Source organism: Phoenix dactylifera, chromosome 7 (genome assembly GCF_051530095.1).
Source record: "Phoenix dactylifera cultivar Ajwa chromosome 7, Ajwa_hap1_PhDact_Kaust_v1.1, whole genome shotgun sequence".
In the NCBI taxonomy this organism is placed as follows: Eukaryota; Viridiplantae; Streptophyta; class Magnoliopsida; order Arecales; family Arecaceae; genus Phoenix; species Phoenix dactylifera.
In genome coordinates this window covers 34,604,326-34,627,372 of record NC_143196.1, presented here as the reverse complement: position 1 = coordinate 34,627,372, position 23,047 = coordinate 34,604,326, and the positions used below count along the sequence as shown (strand labels likewise).

The window sequence follows — 23,047 nt, the reverse complement described above, 5'->3', positions numbered from 1 at the left end:
GGAGAGCTCTATTTATACTACAACTTCTGCACGTGTCAATTTTGCCTGATGCGATTAGTTCAAACTCCTTCTGACATCGTGCATTAGTGGTTACAAGTTTTAGGGTGAATAATTTTTTTTTATATATATATAAAGAAGATATCAATTGAAGAAATGAATATACATAAAGGCACCACAATAAAAAAAAGGAAATGTATCTACTGAACAGGATCACTGATTGGGTCGTCTCTTATGCAGCACACCACTTCGGTGAGGTTTTCTAGACACACGAGAGGTTCCTTCTCCACAATTATGCTAGATTATAGATTCTGCTAGTTGTACTTATAGCAGATTAGGATGAGAAGCCATTGTACCAAAAAAAATAAAGTAAAAAGGTAATATAATAATCATAGAAGTGCGGTTTATCTTATACACAATGGCATTTTGTAGCATGTACGATCCCTATAATGTATCTATTCTAAGAGATGGGCTTGTGCACATAGCATCAAGCCCCTAGTTTTGAAATGAATTTCGAGTTACATACCTCTTTTGACGAAGTAAAGCAGTGATACTATTTAATACAATACATAATAATCAGAGATCAACTAAGACTACAAAGTAAACAAAATGTCAAACACATTATTGTCAGCCATTGGAGATATGGGATTTAATTTGAATATTTAGTAGGGACTAAGATTAACCAAACTACCTCTTTCAAGGCAATGAAGGCAGTCACAATTGTCCTCAACCAAGCTAAACAGATCTCTCTCCTAAACACTATTATTCTAAGAAAATTCAATGGTCAATTAATGAACATTTGTGGCACAAATGATCGAAAGCTTGAGTTTGCATTATGATATGAGCATTGCATTATCACCAGATCCTCAACTCATTTTGACCATCTAGGTGGTTCAATCAACTCCAAGTTGAGTACATCTAACTCTATATAAATCTCAATTATTAGTCAAGAAAAAAAGGACAGCTCTAAAATTGAAGCTGCCACAAAAATGAGACAATTGCAACATAGGCATCAATCTCCAAAAAGGACCAAAAGCATCACAAATGTCCATGAAATTCCACACTTCAACTACCACTTTACAAGTGTTTGTAGAGATGATCATTAGAAAAGGAAAAAAAGCGAGCAATGATCATCACCGCATAATTGCCATTTCTAGAACTCATGTTCCAAGATGAGAAAGCACACCATTAGTAATCCTAGTCGCACTTGTCACAGTGCAAACCAAGAGGGGAAGGAAGCTGGATTTTAGCTTGAATGAGTGGATTTAGCAAGGATAAATCCACTCATTCTAGATATGGTGACAAGTGTTTGTAGAGATGATGAAAATGATGAAGGTCAAGTTAAAGTGGACATAGTGTAGTGGCAATTGGAAGCCAACTTTGATTTGAAGAGAGCGACAGTGGGTGCCAGTGATGCAAGGAAGAGGAGAAATAGAAGATTAAAGAGAAAGGGTGGAGGAGAAGGGGGAGGAATAGATGCTAATTATATATCAATTAGCGGTCTTTGTATTAAAATTTTATATAAGATTGCCAGCTATGTTGACTTCATTCTATTTGGAGATAAAAATCATAAATTATCTGCAATTCTCTTATATACCTTAAATCAATTGTAGATCCCTATGTTTGAATATTCGTATGAAGTCGGCATATCTCACTAACTTCATTGAATAGCGTGAGGCAAAAATTATCAAGACGCCCTCTCTTGCACAAATTATATGTTCCTAAAATAGAAGGTTTACACAGGGTGTGCAAAAATTATAGACTTCATTCCATGGTTAATGGCAATGCAAAAAATATGTATAGATTTTATCCTAAATTAATTAAAAGTCTCCAACTTAGTAGGTGAAAAATATTGAGGTAAAAATTATTTATAGGTCTCTTCTTGGAACCCAAATTAACTTGGGTTCTCCAAGTTTATGATTTATATAAATTTGATGCATCATCCCAACTTCATTTGAAGTACCTGATTAAATATGTAATTACTCGTGAGTATTCTATTAGAAACTCATGCAAAGTTGGTAGTTATAGCCATCATTTTAAAGTTTCCTGTAGGTTCCTGATCTTTAAGTTAGTTATTAATGTTAATGTTTAAGTTGTATCCAATGTCAACAAGAATTGTTGTAGCATTTTATATGAAAATTCATATCATGATAAAAGTTATTTATAAATCTCTAAGGCTAAGCTTATTATGAAATTGGCAAGGATTCATCTTATAAAGCTTCGAAAAAAATTACGAGCCAAAAAAACCTCCTCTGTGATTTTACATGATTATAATGTGTACTAGCTTGTCAAGCTACAAAAAACATTAGAATGTGGTATTCAACGACTTGGATTTAGATCCCGTTTACACTTGGGGGGTGGCTAAGTCTAAAGGGACCCCTTCCATTTTCTTGGAAGAAAAAAAAGAATCCAAGCTTGAAAATAGAAAAACTTAAGTCTCATACTTTTTTATTAACAGGATCATAAGCATTTGTGGCTCCTTTTGCTATGATACTTAACAAGATAAAATTACAAACTAATCATTTTTATTTTTTAAGATAAATTACCATTGATTAAAAGTGCTTGCTCAACACCTCCTCCACTAGAGAGAGAGAGAGAGAGAGAACAAAACTAAATATTTTTCCTCTCACATCTCTCAATCAAGTATATATATCATGGAGACAATAAAAATAGAAAGAGAAAAAGAAAATAGAAAAGGGCAAGTAGTCTCTTGTACACTGAATAGAAAAATATGGTGTAGAAAACCTCGGTCCAACTTTAGCACATTTGGGGGACTAGTGGTGCTATCAAATTTTTTTCTTTATTTTCGTCCTAAGCATCATGTAGAAATTGAAATAAGAAAAATGTTTGATTGGATAAGAACTAAAAAAAATGGATAATGGGAGGATGGATTTGCAAGGGAAGGAAAAGGGGAAGTAGCAAGGAAAAATTAGGTAAAGAGTGATGAAAAAAGTGAAAAAGGTGAGTATCTCGGGATAGATTTTGATGTTGTGCCAATATTTTTACCAAACATATATTTATTTCTTACTTTTATTAAGCCTATAAATCTTCACCCATATTTCAACAACTTGTTCTGTTTACACGATTAGCATGTGGCGGAGTAATAACTAAAATCCTAGTCCAACAAAATTTTATTTTATTTGCATTCATTTTTATTCAATACTTATTTAAACATTTAATATAGATAGAGAGATATTTGCCAATATATTACCATGACATATCATAGAAACACCACACATGCTCTTTATATCAAAATAATGAGATATGAAATTAAAATATATCACTCATTGTCTCATAATTTAGTTATTTATCCAAATAATTTGAAGGAAAATAATTGTGGTCTTCACATCAATCAATCATTTTATTTCTCCATATTTTTATAGTAAAAATGGCAAAAATTGTGCTGCAAAATTTTCAGTTTCAATGCCATTATTTTCTTAAACTTATATCTATTAAAAAAACCTCCAATTTGAAGATCAAATTATCTATTTTATTATTTTGCTGCATTCGATAGTCTGTAAAAAGTCACAAATTTATGAGGGGTAACATGACAAAGATAGGAGGCATAGACTTGAAGAATTATAGTAAACATAGAAAAAAATAATTTCATAATTTGAAAGCTTTTACTAATCGCATCGCGTAATTAAACACCCAATAAATCAGTACCATAATTTCACACGGAATACACAAAATCATCGTCAAAATGCAACCTGTGGGTCCCTGCAAGAAGATACGCCAAATAAAATAGGCTGCCAACGCACGGGCTTCTTTTTCTTTGCAGTAACCATACGGACGGTGGATCTGGTCCAAGGACCGTCGAACTGGTATTGATAGATATAATGGTTGACCACCAGATTGATTTGATATCGATTGATTTAAATAAGTGCCGAATCGGTATCATTGGTTTGATCTCCAAAAAGTCAATAAAATTTGGTCCAGCTGATATGGAGGTTGGTACCGGCCCGGTTCAAACCGGTTCAAATTAGTCCAAATCAGTACCATTTTTTTAATACTCGGCCGGACTAATCGGAGACCAACCGTACGGACCGGCCGGTACGGACGAGTTCTTTTTTTTTAATCTGGTCCTAAGTGACCGTACTTTCTTCTTCAACCACTTCGAGCAGGTCAACCACGTATCATTAAACGGATGGCTGCACACTGACTTACGCTGTTCCGCAGCGTGACAGAGTCCCGTTTCTCAACAATTATTTAAAGCTTCGCAGCGGTCCCATGCCGCTCCCAATCCCTCGCATTCTCCCCTCTCCTGATTTTTTTTTAATCTTTACCTTCTGGAACTCTAAAATTCTCGAAGTAAAAGGGTTTTATCTCCCAATCCCCCGTCTATACGTTGCGAAATTTCTGCTCTTTTGAGCTCTAATTCCGATCCAAGAACTGCGCACGTGGTAATTTTCCGTTCTTTTCTTGTTTCTTTCGATCACGAGCTATGTATTTATTGGGTTGTCGCCATATTCGTGCTTTCGGTCGTCTATCGGATTGAAGAATGGGTTTGATTCTTGTTCTTGATTTTTTTCTAAATATTTAAGTTTTTTGTTTATCTACTATTTGCTATTCCGGTTCCTTTGGAAGATTTAATCTTGATTAGGTGGACCCGACTTTTCACTATCTTTTTTTAAAATTGTTTTGGTGTTTTGTTTACAGTGGGTACAGAAGAAGCACGTGTTCTTGGTGCGGATCATATTATACGGAGTTATCTTCCTATATCTGTACCTTTATCAAGCAATCTTAGGATGGAATTGGTTGGATAATGGCTTTTAGGGCAAATTGAGTTTTTCTATATGATTTGTTTTCAGAAAATATAATTTAGCGTATGGCTAAACTTAGGTGGGATTAATGCATGATCATGCTTCAAGAAGTGCAAACCAAACATAAAGCGTGTGCATCTTTGTTGGACCAATCTACTTTGTGTTGTATGTTTCAAGGTTTTAATTTGTCATAAAAGACGGCTGCTGAGTCAGTTGGAGTTAGACAGGAGGTGGATTAATGGCTGGGAGCAGCATCAGCAACAACAAAAATGACAATAAAGGAGAAAACTCAGAGGAGTATAACAAGGAGAAGGAAGAGATGAAGGAGATCTCACTGGCATCATTGAATCCGATGCATCAATCAAGCTTGTGGCCGCAGCTCGATCTCACGAGGGCAGCGATAAAAGGCAACTGGGAGGAGCGGAACCCGACGATCCTGTTGCCCAACCAGTCTGATGACATCTCCCACTTAGCCGTCGATATAGGAGGTTTGCTCTTCCATTTACTCTTTACTGGTTCTGTTGCTCTAATTTTGCTAAGGAACATTACTTTTTTATCAGGATAATGTGCTCCAGGTATATTAAATTGGGTTAAAACCATTATTTTCTTTTCTTTTTCTTTAATTTTTCCTTCCCCCTTGCCTTACCTGTAGAAGAGATGGATGCTTTTGATGTATTTTTATTATATCCATGAGCACTATTACATAGATTACCTGGAATTTAGGTGGTGGATAGTGTTTCTTTAAGTGATTGGTTTCATAAAATTATTTATATTCCAATTAATCACCTTTCAGATGTGTGATATGTCTATGTCTCATGATTAATTTATGGTGCTAGGTTCTCTAATTAAGTTGGTCTACTTCTCACGACATGAGGAACATTCACCTGATGATAAGAGGAAAATATCAATAAAAAAGAGGTTTGGAATCTCTAATGGAAGCAGGAGGAGCTATCCAATTCTTGGCGGAAGGCTCCATTTTGTAAATTTTGAGACTGGGAAGTTGGACGAGTGTCTGGATTTCATTTCATCCAAGCAACTTCATCTTGGAGGTATGCACGATTACTTTTGATTTAACATAGCAGGAAAGGCCTAGAGGCTAGAGTTTTACCGAACACCAATAGGTTGCTAAAGTACTGTCAACAACATCAGAATTGAAATTAAAATGCTCTTCTTCTTTTTTTTGTCCCAAGCAACTATTCGGCACCTCGCTGATATAGGATCACCAGGATAAAGGACATCACGATTCATAACCCATTTGGCAAGCTAATCTAGTGCCATGCCATTTAATCTGAAGTGATGCTTAGAATAAGACACAAAATTCGGTAGTTTTGAAACTCTTTTAGTTTCATTTTGCCAAGAGGATTTGTTTTATTCTTCAAGCTATCAAGAGAGACCAACTGAGAACTGACAAAAAAACTATCTAATTCCATAAGGAAAAAAAGCAAAACACTATCTTTCAGTAGATGCTATGAACTGGTTTTTGGACTGTTTTACAGTATGCGACATTATCAAATTTCTGTATGGTCATCCATTCATCCGATGACTCATTGATACCTTGTTCACTTTTATATGAGCATTAGATCAGGAGAGGGTTTGCATAGGTGTTACTCCACCACTTTTTTGACAACACTTGCTGTGTTTCTAAATAATATGATTTGCATTTTCTGCTTCACTAACTTCTCATTTATGTTTCAATCTCACAAGACTTTCATGATTTTTATAAATTTGTTAATTTTTGTGCACTCCTTTTTTATTGATTAGACTTATTTTACATGACAGGACTTGATTCACCATCATGGCATTCTGGGACTAGACCTCATGATAACCCAATAATAATTAAGGTAACTAACAGAAGAAAGGACATCTAATGTGCATTGCCTGAATTTCTTATAATTAATTGAGCTTCCATTTTATTTTTATATCTTTACATGCATTCATACGTATATATACGTATATGTATGTCTTCATGTACATATCCACATATGGATGTAAGTTTGTGTATATATGCATGTACATAAGTACATACATATGCTCAAGCAGACAAATATACATGTGTATGCTTGAGTTGTTCATCTTTGGTTGGAGTTTGCTGAAAAGTTGCAACATAAATACATGTACATATGTTTGTACATATGCATGTATGTATCTACATATGCTTATGCATATATACATAAACACATGCAAGCATATACGTATATCAGATCAGCATATGTATTTTCATCTTTAATTGAAGTTCCCTAGGACCATGTAAACAAAGTTACTGCTGTCAGAAATTCATGTATTATAATGTTAAGTGATGATAAGTGCATGTTTAAAATTGATAGAGGAACTAATGGATTGATAGTCAGAAGTTGTTTCAACTCTCTGTTCATTTCTCTCATAATGATATGTTGACAAAATTAAAGACTATTGAGTGTTTGGTGGATGGTTTTCTTTTACGCAAACAGCAAATTACATTGTAAGGGAAGATGTGTATAGTAAGAAAAAAAAATTAGAATCGTAAGCAAGATATCCTTAGCTGTTTTTGTCAGCATCTTCTGCAAGTTGGTGAACCGAAAATATAGTCATACCCAAAGTCCGCTGTACCGACCATACCGACGTACCGGTGGGCACCGATACCGGTACCATACCGAACCGAACCGATACTGTACCGGTTCGGGCCAAAAGCCAAAAAAAATTTGAGGTCGGTACGGGTTCGAATAGTCGGAATTGAAAAATATAGCTGTACCGTACCGGTTTCGTCCGATACCGATACGTACCGGCCCGGATCGGTACGGCAGACCATGGTCATACCCTTGGTCCAACAGTGAAGTTATGTTTTATGTAAACAAGTTATTTTGCTTTGAGAATCTTCAGAACTCCTCTGGAGTAAGAACAGAGACACGATATGTAGTTTTAAGAGCAGAGCGATTTTCTTCTAGAATCAATGCAAAGAGAAGATTTATCACTTCCGAAATTGAGATTTATAATTTAGGAAGAAGGAACAAATTTATCATTTATTGTTTACTAAAGGTCTAAGTCATGATCCGGTCAGTCACTATTTGATGAGATAACATATTACCTTCCATGTAATTATGCTCTAACATGAAACCCATAAACAGGTGGAAGGTGCTCCAAGATGCACAAGAACTGATTTATCCATTCAAAATGCGTATCCTGGCAGATGCATAAAAATGTGTAATATTCCATGCACATCTGATGCAACATGTAGAAGAAAAAAAAGATACTCATTGTATTCCTTTTGCATATCACTTCCCGTCAAGTTTGAAATTACAATCAGAAACACTTAATTTGTTTTTTTTTGGGAAAAAAGTTTAAATGATCGACAATTTAATATTACTAGCTATAATGCACATGCAAATGCAAGTAGCTACCATAAGATTTTAGATATAGGAAAAAATTTTAAAAAAATAATATGTATTAGGTACTAATATACGTTGCTTATGAAATTGTTTAAAATTTATTTGCTTTAGTACTCCTCGATGTAGATAAAATTAAGTTTTGCTATGACCAACAAATAATTTAGAAGATATGCAACTCTTATTATATATAAAATCATGAAAATGCTAATTTAAGGAGAGCTTTTCCCCAAAATGACTCCTTCTAAGAGTCCATCAATGCCAGAATCCTTTTCTTGGAGAAGTCTAGGTGTGATTGAATTAAGGAAGAAATCTGGTAGGGTTACTACGAGAATTTAAAATTTAGGAAATTAAGGTGCTTTTATATAGTGTTAGGATGTTAAACTTCTATGGGTATTTAGATTCTCTGGCTTTTGACTTCAGTGATTAATACACAAGCTAATTTCTGAGTTTGAATTATTATTTTTTTGTCATTCTGTATGCGATGTCAGTGTAACAGTTTTTTTTGTACTTTAGTGCATATCTGATGCTCATTGATGCATGAACTGCCATTACTGGCTTGCAACTCATAATGGATGCACTGCTTATTTCAATGTATATTTGAATTATATTGGTCTTAGTAAGGGAGGCTTATTTACTAATTAGATTCCATGAGAAGGCAACAGGTGGTGGGGCATACAAATTTGCAGATGTCTTTAAAGAGAGACTTGGAGTTAGCCTTGATAAGGAAGATGAAATGGCTTGTCTTGTAGCTGGTGCTAATTTTTTGCTTAAGGTATGTTTTTGTTAAATTCTTCCCTTATCAGTTTATATCAAGGTCTCGTCATTCTTAGAAAATTTGAAAAAATGATGATATAATAGTGGGAGATTTAGGTGCTTGACTCTTCTATTTTACCAATGGTAATACTTGTACTTTTTATACTTGATCGTTCTTATGTGATTCTTAGGGTAGACAAAAGCTTGAATAATTCTCTTTTCACTGTCTCAGAATATTTAAGCCAGTGAATTGCATTTTTAAAATTGTAGTATACCATTTGTTCAATAATACCAATCCAGTGGCATGCCATATGTATATTTATCTTGGTGCTGGTGTGTTTTCATATTATACATCTTGACTGCTTATTATTGTTGGATACCATAAACATGTCTATGACATGACAATAGATGGATTCAAAAATACATAATGCTAATATAAGCCTCTTCAAGATGGTTGTAGTGAAACCTGCAATTCTTTGGAATTACGGTTGAAAGAAATTATTTATGGATGATATATTTGTGCCTGAAGCACACTGTATTTGTTTTTAAGGAGTTGAACTGAACTTTGAGAACGCACTAAAGTGAATGCAATAATTCATCATATGTGTAACTTTGCAGTATATCCACTTATGGTTGATTATACCTGTTCAATAAATTTTGCCACTAATGTTATTGTGATAAAATATATATACATTGTACGTGTTGTGCATTTATGATATCTACTCATGTTAGTTTTCCGTTTTTGGTATAGGCCTAAGTTGCTTGGTGGATAGTGAAAATTTGAAGTAATATAAGTTTTTAAGGTCCTTTCACTAATTAATGGCTTGGAGGGTAGAGAACTGAGAGAGTTTTTGACTAGTTATGAGTATGACATATAACACCATATTTCACGTGTTTTATGCACTTGTGGACACTATTTGTTATATCAACCTATACCGTTTGGTACTAGACGTTACCAGTAAAGTACTTGTATGATACTGAGGTTCAACCAATGTAGGGATTGAACCTGCATATACTGAGTGGAACTGATTGTTACTGTACTGGGCATACCATGCCATTACTAGTAAGGTATGCAATACCGGATCAACGAACCTTGCTTATGGAAGGATGGGACTGGACACTGTATTCAGCATAATTTACTGTATTTAAGAAGGTTATCAATACTAGTGAAATGCTCAAGTTGGCAAGTGGAGAATGGAGGCAAAGCATACTAGTCTTTCATGGATCATCATGCAACCAGGCATTTTAAAATGCTTACTCCTTTTCACCATGAGGGACTTTCTGTCAAAGATGCAAAACAGGTTGTAAAACTCCATAGAGATATTGAAGAATGTGGAGGAGAGTTGTGTAATGGATAAGGTAAAAAGCAATGATCAGTTAACGCCACATGCATAGACAAGAGACCACCCACAAATGACAATCCATACTACCTCCTGGGATCTTCAGTTTGCTCACTATTGGAACATGTCTGGAGCACAATCCAAATATAAAAAGTATGAAACTATGAATGTAGTCAGGAATAGTCGAACTGATAATGTTAAAAGTTTATCTTGACTGCAAAACTAGTTCCCTAAAGAGCGAAACCTTGAAATGTAGAAACAATTGAAAGGTGTTCCAAGAACCTTTTTCCCTCCAAGTTACATTGAAAGTGTTGCCATAAATGGGTAGGTAGAATATTGGGTGACAAGGGCATGTTTTTGAGCTTGTAATTGCTCCATGTGAACTAATTGTCAGTAATTATTTTAAGGAAATGCTAGAGGTATGCAAATGATCTTTGGGTTAGTACTTGGGACAACTAGGTGATGAACACTATGAGGATGTCTAAAAATTTTAGGTGACATACAAAAAGCCTTAGAGATGTCAAAATATAAAATAAGCATCCAACTATGCATAGTCTTCATGTTACTTAATGGATTATAGAGACCTCTAATGTTGTTAATTTTGTCTATATGATTATTTGTCACTTTCTATAAGTGCTCATGGTTTTCTTCATAATTTCTTTTATTTTTTGAAGCACTTCCCCCAACCCCTAGGGCAAAAAAAAAGAAAAAAGAAAAAAGAAAATCATAATCCTAGGGAATTCTGGCATGTTATAATTTGGAGGTACACTTTAACACTAATTGTGCTATGTTAGATAGGCAATCCGCCATGAAGCTTTTACACACATGGAGGGCGAGAAGGAGTTTGTGCAGATTGATCATAACGATTTGTTTCCCTATCTTCTTGTTAATATTGGCTCTGGAGTTAGTATGATTAAGGTATTGCTTGTGCCTCGCCCTTTTATTTCTTCCTCTTAATGTGGAAGTTGTTTCTTTTCTTTCTACTCTCATTTTTTGCTTCATTTAGGTGGAGGGGGATGGAAAATTTCAACGGGTTAGTGGGACTAATGTTGGTGGTGGTACTTATTGGGGATTAGGGAGGTTGTTGACAAAGTGCAAGAGGTACTTTTTTTTTCTTCTTTACATATTTCGTCTTTTTATGATGTGTGGACCTTTTATCCTTTGCTCACATTTATCCTATGCTCTAGTTTTGTTGAGTTGTTAGAGTTGAGCCAGCAAGGTGACAATAGCAATGTTGACATGCTTGTTGGAGATATATATGGTGGTATGGACTATTCCAAGGTATTTTATGCACTTTGTCATCTTATCCTTTTTTATGCTTAATTGCATTATCAAATGATTAATTTATTACCAAATTCTATTTTGTTTGTTGTTTTGATATTATTGTTAAACATGATGGTGATTATTATTTATAAATTTAATTATTATGGTTTATTATTTATAATATGAGGGCAAGACTTGGCTCGATAGTAAGATTGTTCGATTGTGACCTAAAGGTTCGAAAAATAGAATTTGCCTCTCCACGATAAGGTAAGGTTACATACATATGACCCTCCCCAAGCTCTGCAATGATGGAACCCTTGTGCACTAGGCCACTCGTTTATTTTATTATTTGTAATCTAATATATAAAATATTTAGGTATTCTTCGATTTTTCAAAATGTTGCTTATGGTGAGGGCGGGCCTTAGCACAACAGTAAGGTTAATCCATTATGTCCTGGATGTCATGGATTTGAAACATTGAAACGGCCTATCTACATGCGGAGGTAAGGCTGCATACATCTGACCCTCCCTTACAAAAGCCTCGTGCACTAGGCTGCCCTTTTTTTCGACATATGATGCATTTTTAATTATCTTTAAAAAGAGGCCATTTATCTAGATATTAGACTGAACAACTGGCATTGTAATCTTACTCGTCCATTTTTCTTTCTACTGCTCTGTTTTTTAGGCCCATAAGCAAATTGGGTTCTGATCAGATCAGGGGAGGTTTAAGCTTTATTTGTTAACTGAAAAAACCTAGACTTGATCTTATCTCAATAGTCCAAAGATAGTTGAGACCTTGACCCGAGCTTTAACCTATTCAAAATTGGATATCTGATCTATTATTTGAGTCCAGTTTTCTTGCTAGGTTAGGATTACAATCAGGGTTTTGTGATATGAGGAGGATGGAGAGTGGAACAACCTAGAAGCAACAATTGAGGGGTGGGAGTGGGGTGGTGGGGTTTAGATCTTGGAGCTTCTTATTGTTCGGTTCTCGATGCATATAGTTGCCTTATTACACATGATGGCTCTTTGTTTTCTCTTGTCAAAGTAATGTTTCCTAAATTTGCTTCAAAAGGTTACATATCACCCAAGTAATGCTCCTAAGCTCCATGAATACCTTTTCTTCTTCTTCTTTTTCTTTTGAGAGAGAGAGACAGCGAGGGAGACCCACCCGCAACATATCTACGTGGGCCCAAATGTTTGGGGATGAACCACCGATTACTTGAACTTAGAACCTCTGGTTGTTAAGCATCAGGGTATGACCATTAGGATATGTCCTAATTCACTTTTTCTGAACCTAGAACCTCGTTGTGAAGCAGAGGGGTGTGACCGTCTGGATATGTCCCAATTCAATTTTTCTTTACACTTCCTCCCCTCCCCTCAAAAGAGCTTACTAGTGATCAATATATTTTTGAAGTTGATTGTGGGCATTTATTGGTGCATTGTATTGCAAGGACTATCTTGCCTTTTATTCTCTTCATCATTAGACTCCTAATTTTGCTGTGCTGGTGCTTTTTTGTCCCTTCATCTGTATGGGATTTACAAGAGCACATGCTAAGATATTCTCATGTAATTCCAGGCTTGGACTTAATTCCATGATCATCTACGTATCCTTTTTGACAAATCATACAAGTTTTAAAACACTTTCTAAACAATTGACCAGCCACTGATTCTTCTCTCTTTTTTCACTTTTTACTTGTTTACCCAAAAGCATGAACATCTTATCTACTCCCAAGGTGATTTGTTTATTGTTGATTTAACTTCCATGGTTATATGGATCCCGCAAGTAAGTTCGTTAGCTAGGCTTATGCATCACAGTTTGTGGTGTATAACTTTTACTGTCTTTTTGCTATGCATTCATTGGGGCAGGAGATAGTCAGATTGTTAAGACAAACTACATGCAGTTGTAAAATGTTGGTAGCACAATTTCAAGTTCATCTATTCCAGGTGTTACTTTGTCTATGCTTCTGGGAGGCTGTGCTCTATTGTCAGCATGTATTTGGTTTATGTTGTGCTTCGTGCATAGTGAATTTTATGCGTTGCTTTGTTCTTCAAACTTTCTCCTACTGCAGATATATGAAACTTGCTATCTGTGAGATGCTTCTTATTTTAGGTTATAGATTTATACTTTGGATCATTTTCAAGCTCATTGCATATTATTGCACAAACAGAGGCCTCTTTTAAATTCGAATAAGTTAGTCTCTCTAATTGTTGTAAATGGTGGCAGATTGGTCTCTCAGCATCAACTATTGCCTCTAGTTTTGGAAGGACAATTGCAGAAACCAAGGAGCTATTGGACTACAGACCAGAAGATATCTCTCTCTCCCTCCTGCGAATGATTTCGTATAATATTGGGCAGGTAAAGTGCCTTGAGTTTTTGTATTATCACAGTGAACAATGTTGTGAGTTGTGACGGAACTATATATGCTATATATGAGCATAAACTTTTCCCACGCTGGATTAGAATATGCTCGAATCAAATGCATTTTTCTATTAAAGTATGTCAGCTTTATTTTGATTGCTGTCTGGACCAAGCATCAGATTTATGTCCAGTTTTGTGCATGATGTAAGAAAACTAGCTTTTACATGCTACATTAGGTCTTTTTTTTTTCTTTCCATTATAAGCCAATTATTTCACTAGTGCTAGGGGTTCTCTTGATATTTTGGGACATTAATCCATCTTATTTATGAGACTCTAAAGTGCACCAGTTGCTTCCAAATGAAGGAAAATATGCATTTTTATACTGAAATGAACCACCCCTTTTGAAGAAGAACCCTCCCAAAAAATAAAAGAAAAAAACTCTTGGAAAAGAGAAATTTCTTTAATATTTTATAATTTATTGTCTTCACAAGGTTTTTACTAAACCTGCTTGTCTTATTTCATTTTCAGTTCAAACGCATGGACTTCCAGCAGATTAGTTTCTGCTGGTCATTTTTGAGAGTTTCATCAGTTTTTGGAGCATCAGCCAAAACCATATATTTTCTCTGGAATTGCTGAAACTGCCTGAAAATACCGAAACCACGAGTTTTTGGATCCAGTTAGCTTGATTGATTACAGCTGAATCTTCAAATATTGTCTTAGACTAAAAATATAGCATTTGAGGGAAACAGTAGTATCTGATCATAACTGAAATTACATCAATCAGTTGCCTGTATAGCAAGAAAGGTACTAGGAGAGATTTTTTCTAGAAACAGATTAGTGCTGCACTTCCTTTCCTGCACAACAATTGATTAATTGGCTTTTTAAATGCATGCATTTTTTATGTGAAAGTTCAAGGTGAAAATATGAACAAAAAATTGACTCATTATATGTAAATAGCTCACATTAATCTTAATCTGGCACATTTATGTGATTTTACATGGGGGTGTAACCTGCTACAGTAGGGGTGGCAATCAGGTTGGGTTGGACCAGATATGGGTTGGATCGGATATAGGATAGGTCAAAGTCTATCAGTCTGAATCTGATCTGTTTATTAAATAGGTAAAAAATCTAGACCCAAACCTGACCATTTTATTAAACAACCTGACCTGACCTACAATGGGTTGAATCAAGTTAAACAGGTTAAGCATTGCCACTACTTCTACTTCTATGGATTTGTAATTGTGGTTTTGGTGCAGAGTGCAGACAACATATTTTGGTGGTCTTAAATTAATTATATTTGTCCTCCCCCCACCCTCCCTCCCTGAGATCTGTAATGCAAATATACTTGTTTATATTGCATAACCTTGCATAGTTCCTGTATGACAGATCTCCTACTTGAATGCGCTTCGCTATGGGCTCAAAAGAATTTTTTTTGGAGGATTTTTCATCTGCGGTCATGCTTATACGATGGACACTATTTCTTTTGCAGTGCATTTCTGGTAATTACTAGAGGGACAGTGCTGCTTGTGCTTCTTATGACTTGCTTTTCTTTGAATTTTGCAGCACGGGATGAGTGTTATCACTGTTGTTTTAGTATATTATTGTGTTTTGCCAACTTATCCTTTTGTTTGAATGATTTCAGTTTCACAATCCATTCTAAAAATTAATTAAAATCATAAAGATATAATTTGATTTTTTTCACTTCAACTGTTTCTTCTCATATTCTTCTGCTGAACATTGACCTTGTCCTAGGTCCAAGGGTCAGGCGCAAGCCATGTTTTTGCGCCATGAAGGCTTTTTAGGAGCTCTTGGTGCATTCATGAGCTATGAAAAGCACGGTCTTGATGTCTTGAGGGCACATCAACTGGTCGAACGGTTCCCTATGGGATTTCCATATGTTGGGGGAAAGATTCACGGTCCTCCTCTGGGTGATCTGAGGGAGAAGGCAAGAATATATTACTTTTCATGGAGTCAGATATCTACATATGCTCCTGCATTTTAAGTTTATTTAGTATAAAGCTTCAAGTTGTCTACTTATATATGCATTAGGATCATTTCTGCACTTGATCTGTATTCATAGTTTTTACTAAGTCTTAGATAAAAGTGGACCTCATATAGTTGTTATTTCTGCGTCAATCATAAGGGGCAAATCTTAATCCTTCCCTTTGCTGTCGGCTATACCTCTGATTATCAGCATTTGTAAAAGTCATGAATATATCATAATATGTCTGGTCTGAGTCGGTTATGTAGATTTTCGGCCAGAAAACTTTAAAGAAAAAAGTTTTTCATTTGTTTTTCAGAAAGTTGCTTTTCATGTACCTATTACAGCTGTAGCAGTGGGTGTGCGCAGCTATATCCAAGTTCACTCAAATTTCTAGACGATACATAGAGTTGTCATTGTTTGGACTTTGGACATATGTTTACTGCCGGGGGTGTGCTTATGAAAACTCTTCTATGGCTTTTCTTGTGATTTTTGACCAGTAGTAGGGGTATGATCATTGCATTCTCTTGGCAGATATCTTGGATGGAGAAGTTTGTGCAGAAGGGTACTGAGATTACAGCTCCTGTCCCAATGGCTCCACCAGGAACTACTGGTATGGGTGGTTTTGAGCGACCTTCTTCCAGGGGCATTGCCTTGAGATCGGATGCAAGTGCTGCATTAAATATTGGTGTTCTTTATGTTGTACCCACATTGGAGGAGTTTCCTTTATTGGCAGATCCTAAGACGTAAGCAGCCACTTGACTTGTGGTTCTACTTCCTAATGTTCTATAATTATCAGTGAGCATTTGATGCAAGAAATGTTGTTTATGTATGAAGTTGATATGTGTTATGTAATATTCTAAGAGGAAGCTTTCTTCCTGAAGTCATCACCACAGACAACTTCAACACCTCCTTTGACCCTGTCATCAAAAATCCACTGTGCTCATCTTTTATGTCAAATCATAATATCAAGGTTGGCAATCTCGGTATCAGACCCCATATTGGTACCATCATGGTATATTGTCTATATGCTCGGTATGGGGTCGGTTCGTTGTACTGATACTCAATATGCCCCTCATACCACAAACTGGTATGATGGACCATGCATAATATACTCTTATGCTATCCATTCCCTCCATTCATGGATTTACAGGTGATGGTAGTTGTTTTGCTTTATCTTCTAATTACAAGGGCTAGATTTTGAGTTAGCAACCTGTTGTTAATTGTTAAGCAACTTAAATTATAATGATGATCTTCATTTGCAGGTATGAACCAAACACTATTGATCTATCGGATCATAGTGAGCTTGAGTAAGTTATTTTGAAATCATGCTGTTTACTTTTAGTAAATGATGGTCAAAGTGGAACTTTTGTTGATGTTATCCATACTAACAAGCTATAGCATGCTGTAGGTATTGGTTTATGGTGCTTTCAGAGCATTTGCCTGACCTAGTGGATAAGGTATGTGCTAGAAAACCATACCTTTTGATTATTCTTGAGAGTTGAGATAATTGTCGATAATGAAATTTACATGTTTAAATGTAGTTCTCATTTTACGATGTCACTGTGAAAATTCTTGTATAAGATATATTCTTTTCACCAGCATCCTGCATATGTCAAGCTCATCATCTTCACATTGATCTGCTTAGCACTATTTTCTTTCTGGCATTTTCCAGCTGTTATTAGCATGGAGGAATTTGGTATTCCTACCATGTACCAGAAGGCTATATGTCCTTTATCTCTAGTGTTTCTTTATCTGAAGACTGAAATATATATATATATATATATATATATATATATATATATATATATATATATATATATTTGCTGCTCACCACACAAATGTTCTTCTTGGAGTAACGTCTTTTTCTTGATTTTCTACACCTTTCTTATTTCCTCCTTTAATCTTTCTCACATGATTATGCTACATGTAGTTAAATGACGCAATTGTGTATTCTTTTTAGTATTGCTACTAGTGAGAACTGTGCTATTAAAATTCTATTAGTATTTTTGCAAAATCTGTTTCTTATTATATTCTATTTTTATTTCGTACATGGGAATGAGGTCCATCAGCATTTTGAACTTAATCTTTATCTTTAGAGGGAAAGAAATGCCTAAAAAACAAGTGATATGCAATTGATAGAGAGATCAGATTTTGGACCATATTCCAATCTGCACTCTAAAAGGAACCTGAGAATTCACTAGATAGGATTGATTGGTCAGTTGGAGCAGCAAATCAATAAAATATCAGATTGTCTGTATGTTTGACTCATTACACATGTCAGAAGTTATTTAGTTGTTGAGTTGTGAATTTTTTTTTCTTGCATCATTGGGAGGCTGCACCAGCTCAATTGTGAAATATGCTTTACATTTAATTCTTTGACATTTTCAGTTTGTAATGTAGAGGAAGTAATATATAGAGTAAATACCAATGAACAAAGAAAGTGAATAAATATTAGGTGGACAGCAATTGGTGAAAACTGGGCATAGATGATCCTAAGACTACTCTGTTGAGAGATAGTCGGGAGCAAAATGGAAAATTTGCATAGTTTTGCTTGACACATTAGTTTCATTATTATTGATAGTACCTTTGGTATGGTTCACAGCATATTACTTATGGTTATTCAGTTGGTTTGAATAAAAAGCACCTGCAGATGACAAGAAAACAAATTTTGTACATCCCCTTTCTGTTTTCAAGCTAAAAATTGAAGTGCAATTAGATTACTGAATCGTCACTAGAAGGTGGATTGTGGACATCACAAGAAACTATATCCAAGTCAATATTTACATATTTTTGTTTGATGCATATAACTTTGTTGAGTAACATTTGGCTCCTATATAATTTGTGAATCTTCAAAGCATATATCTGTTTAGGATTCTAATACTTCAAATATTTTCTCAAGTTTTCATTAGAACTGTAATGCCAGTGGAGTTTTCCACTTTTCTTCCCAATAAAGATGCAGGTCATTCTTCATCTAACATTATTTAAATAATAAATTTGTTTACTAATTTACTGTTTGTCCACTGTCTTGCAGGCAGTAGCAGGTGAAGGAGGAACGGATGATGCTAAAAGAAGGGGTGATGCATTTGCACGTGCCTTCTCAGCTCACTTGGCAAGGTAAATCATGTTTATTACAATTTAATATCAACACAACTTTAATTTCAAATGCTGACCCCTCCAGTCCTTGCTGGTCAACAGCATGTATCTTGTCGAGGTAGTAATGGGCTAATCGTACCTGCATGAGTTTGCATGACACCTTTAATTTATTTTTTAAAATATTTCTTTCATGAAATAGGCATATTATGCCCACCATATAATTCACAGTCCAATGCATTATTAAACTCTTCTGTTGATAATAGTCCCTTAAATATAAAATGCTCACCAAATTAAATATTTCAGGAAGCTATCCTGTTATGAGTTTAATAGATAACTGAATTAAGCCATAGTTTTGTATCTGGAACTGCTATGGATTTACCTAGTAAGGTAAAGTTGGATAGCTCACTCAGAAAAGTCTTGAGTACACTAAATCAAGTTGCTATGTGTGTATTTTTATTGTCTTTGGCTTTTATACTTGTATAATTAACATTTAATATTGCAAAAGATTTCCGTATACTGATTTGATTTTTCTGGAGGAGAGAATGTTATGAAATGAATCCTTCTTTATAATTGTAAGTTTAATATGAAAGCAACCAGAAAACATTATTCTTCTCAATACTATCCACTAATTTTCACCAGATATGTTATCTACACCTTGTTATAGGTTGATGGAAGAGCCTGCTGCTTATGGGAAGTTAGGCTTGGCTAATCTTTTGGAGCTAAGGGAAGAATGCTTGCGAGAGTTTCAGTTTGTTGATGCCTATATTACTATAAAAAAAAGGTTAGTTAGGTGACACGATAAAGAAAAGGAGTGTTTATATTTTTTTATATATATTTTTATTGGGCTATTGCTATCTGTAGATCTGTCTGATGCTAAATGGAGTAATGTTTGTCATTTGAAGAATAAATACTTCAATAAAATATTTTCCTGTTAAATTTATACTAGAGATGGTCATGTGCAATGCATGTGAGATGACCTTAGACAGAATCAGTGATTGCTGGTTCCTCTCAATGGTATTGTGCTTGACAAGAGAAACATAATATAAACTAGCAGTTCAGAAATAACTTAAAGTGTAGTAGTACTCGAGGTGGAGTCGCGGTTTCCAAAGTCCGTATTATATATAGAGATGCATTTGAATTATGAGTCGATTCTACTGAAATAATTGTTAAATATCACAAAGAATGCATTGCCACGGCATTTTAACGGATACTTACTAATAGCAATATATCTGGAAAAAGGATCGCTTGTGTTGATTCGTCAAGATTTTAGCAAACATGGAGTTAAATCTCATGGTACACTCTTGTGGCATTCATTGGCTGATATGTACACAATATGCTGGCATAGGGTATCAGCTGGTACCAAAACAAAAAAGAAGGGTGTAAGTTCAATACCTAGCGGTACAAGGTTGATATGGCTTTTTTGGGGTGGTTTATGACAGTACGGGCCAGCTCACCCATGATTCGGTCCTGAGGAATTGCCTAGTACTGGTTCCTAGCTGCTACAGTACGATACAGGTAGTCAAGGACAGTATTTGAGTTCTTGCTAGCAAACCTTAGGATTTTAAAAATTATTATTTTTCTTTGAAACAAGATCATAAAGTCATAAGTCATGTATGAGAATTTCCGAGAACGTGTTCTCTTAGGCCTCTTGATTCTATTTAGTGAGTCCCTTCAATGATAAAGCTACAATTTCATGAATCTCGATACTTATCAGTCATTATTAAAATGAGGGGAATTTGGTCTCTTATATTACCTTTTCATTTAAATTTCATAAAAGATGCGTTGGGATTTGAAGTAGAGAAAAAGGGCTTATCCTGATTTCTTTAATGCGGCCTTTGCAAGCTTGGTTCCAAAGTCCTAAAGATAAGGTGGGAACATGTGATATAACATATGTGATCTGTATGGAAGGAGAGAATAGGAGAATTTTTTGGGTTGGTGGAAGGCAAGACCTATTCACAGGAATATGTTCCACCATCATCTTTTTGAGCTCTTTATGTTTCCTAGTCATCAGAAGCTTTCTGGTGTGAGAACTTCAGCTTGAGGTGTCTTGGAATTCACAAGAGGTGATCTCTCGGCAATTGATTAGTTGTTAATTCCCATTATCAGAATCAGCCTGTGCATATATATATATATATATATATATATATACATACACGCACGATATTGTTTCCTACCTTAATATGTTTCCTATCCTAAGGATAATATGCACATTATATAGAGCCATGGGGATGAATTAAGATAAGTTATCCGATGTTGTTCTCACATAACTGTACATATGCAATACATGCAACTGAATTGTATTCTCTTGATTTCTATGCGCTGGCATCAGATTTGGAGATTGAAGACATGCATATGATCTGATCTCCTGACCCTTTTTTCCCCCCTGGCCTAGGGAAAATGAGGCTTCTCTTGCTGTTGTTCTCACATAACTATACATGTGTAACACATGCAACTGAATTATATGTTCTTCATTTCTATGCTCTGGAATTGGAGTTGAAGTTTGAACACATGCATATGATCTGATCTCCTTACCCTCTCTTTCCATGGTCTAGGGAAAATGAGGCTTCTCTTGCTGTTTTACCAGACCTTCTTATTGAGCTCGATGGTATGAATGAGGTGTGTGCACCAAATGTAAATCCTCGTACATAAAATTTTGTTATGGTTGCTCAACATGTTTTTGCGCTAGTTAGGTTTTTTTTTTAAATGTTTGCTCTTCAATGTGAGTTGGTCTGTTGGTGGTTGGACACGATATATTGGCAAATTATACAGGGAAGAAATAATGCTCTTATTTCCTTTGGTATCAAGTTGGTAGAAAGCATTGTACTACAGCCAAACACTCACAGCCTACAATGTCACACTAAGGCTTTGTTTGGTTGCCGATAAAATGAAAGAAAGCAAATAAAGTAATGAAAGTGAAGAAAAAATTATTTTTTTCTACTATTTGGCTAAACTAAGAAAACTAGATTAAAAACTATAGAAAAAGTGATTATGATATAGGAGGGTTGTCCTTATCCCTTGCTTTTTGTTGTTTTCTTAAAATCACTATCTAAAATAAAATGTTTAGGCCCCTGACAGAACATGTTGGCCTGTTATTATTCCTTATTTTTCTCCTTAAAACTTTCTTCAAATTGCCAAACATCAGAAAAGAGGATTTCCATCCAACCTTCTCCTTCTCTAGGCATAAAACATGGCTTGATGGTTTATTAATATATGCATTTGCTAAACTAGAATGATATTCGACTTAATAGTCTGGTTGCACTGCCAAGGGTTGGAAGAATGCAAGCATACATGTGCTGAATACTTTTGGAGACTTGAGAATTGAGATACTTTGCAAGCTTTTCAATGGAAATATCCAGAAGGATGTTTAGGTGGATAGATACACCTAAAAACTTAGCAAACATGTTTGAACAGGTTATTCTTTGATTTCCAAGTCATAACCTTGATCATTTATTTTTCTGGATGAGGAAAATACTCGATCCATATGATATTGCTTGTTGTAGGTATCACCATATTAAATATGCCATTGGACTTTTTTTTAAGGATGATGTGTTTTCTCTGGAGTCATTTAATTATTAGTAGCATTGATCTCATTATAATGATATCACTCAACAATCAACATACACATGGTGATCAAAACACCAACCTGGAATGGACCTGTATTCAACAAACAAACCTGTTTCCACATAACAAATAAATTACATTTTCATTTTGTGAACCTTGTTGATTAATTAGTTTGAATCACTTTCTAGGAAGATTGGCAGTCTGATTTTATTGATCTTACAAAAGTTTCACAGAAGTCACAACAAAATCACAAACCTTAGAGGTAGTTCTAAAACCTATTGTGAAATTGTCTCTGTTATCATCTTGCATTCTATTTAGATTAGTGTGGGAAGTGTTGGCCATGGTAGGTACCTTTTCACCCTGATATTTCTGTGTTTAGCTAGCATTGTGCTTGGCAATTGGGTTATGTACACCTATATGACATGCCTCATCCGATCGATATGGGTCTGGTGTTTTCTTCCAACTCCACCAAATGTGAGAAACATGTAGGATAGGAATGCCCTAGATATGTGAGCCCTAGAGGTACCACTAATCTCCAAGGTGGGCTTATTTTCATTGTTACATTTGCGA

At 35.2% G+C, this 23,047-nt stretch overlaps 1 protein-coding gene across 7 annotated transcripts in view; it reads left to right on the top strand.

The window, feature by feature from the left end:
* Positions 1–4,138: 4,138 nt before the first annotated feature.
* Positions 4,139–23,047, top strand: part of LOC103702000 (pantothenate kinase 2-like) — a 36,374-nt gene continuing 17,465 nt past the window's right edge. For 2 of the 7 annotated variants that reach the window (XM_088701888.2, XM_089924555.1), the window contains exons 1-16: positions 4,748–5,248; positions 5,597–5,809; positions 6,540–6,601; positions 8,778–8,894; positions 11,014–11,133; positions 11,222–11,316; positions 11,403–11,496; positions 13,705–13,836; positions 15,226–15,338; positions 15,592–15,784; positions 16,355–16,566; positions 17,086–17,130; positions 17,232–17,280; positions 18,855–18,937; positions 19,581–19,697; positions 21,469–21,532. In XM_088701888.2, the coding sequence (XP_088558014.2) occupies positions 4,999–5,248; positions 5,597–5,809; positions 6,540–6,601; positions 8,778–8,894; positions 11,014–11,133; positions 11,222–11,316; positions 11,403–11,496; positions 13,705–13,836; positions 15,226–15,338; positions 15,592–15,784; positions 16,355–16,566; positions 17,086–17,130; positions 17,232–17,280; positions 18,855–18,937; positions 19,581–19,697; positions 21,469–21,532 (1,959 nt within the window). In that variant the 5' untranslated portion in view covers positions 4,748–4,998. Of the gene's footprint in view, positions 4,401–4,656; positions 4,684–4,747; positions 5,249–5,596; positions 5,810–6,539; positions 6,602–8,777; positions 8,895–11,013; positions 11,134–11,221; positions 11,317–11,402; positions 11,497–13,704; positions 13,837–15,225; positions 15,339–15,591; positions 15,785–16,354; positions 16,567–17,085; positions 17,131–17,231; positions 17,281–18,854; positions 18,938–19,580; positions 19,698–21,468; positions 21,533–23,047 lie in introns of those variants that run through there. The other 5 variants (XM_089924556.1, XM_088701889.2, XM_088701887.2 and 2 more) reach the window with 5 other exon arrangements.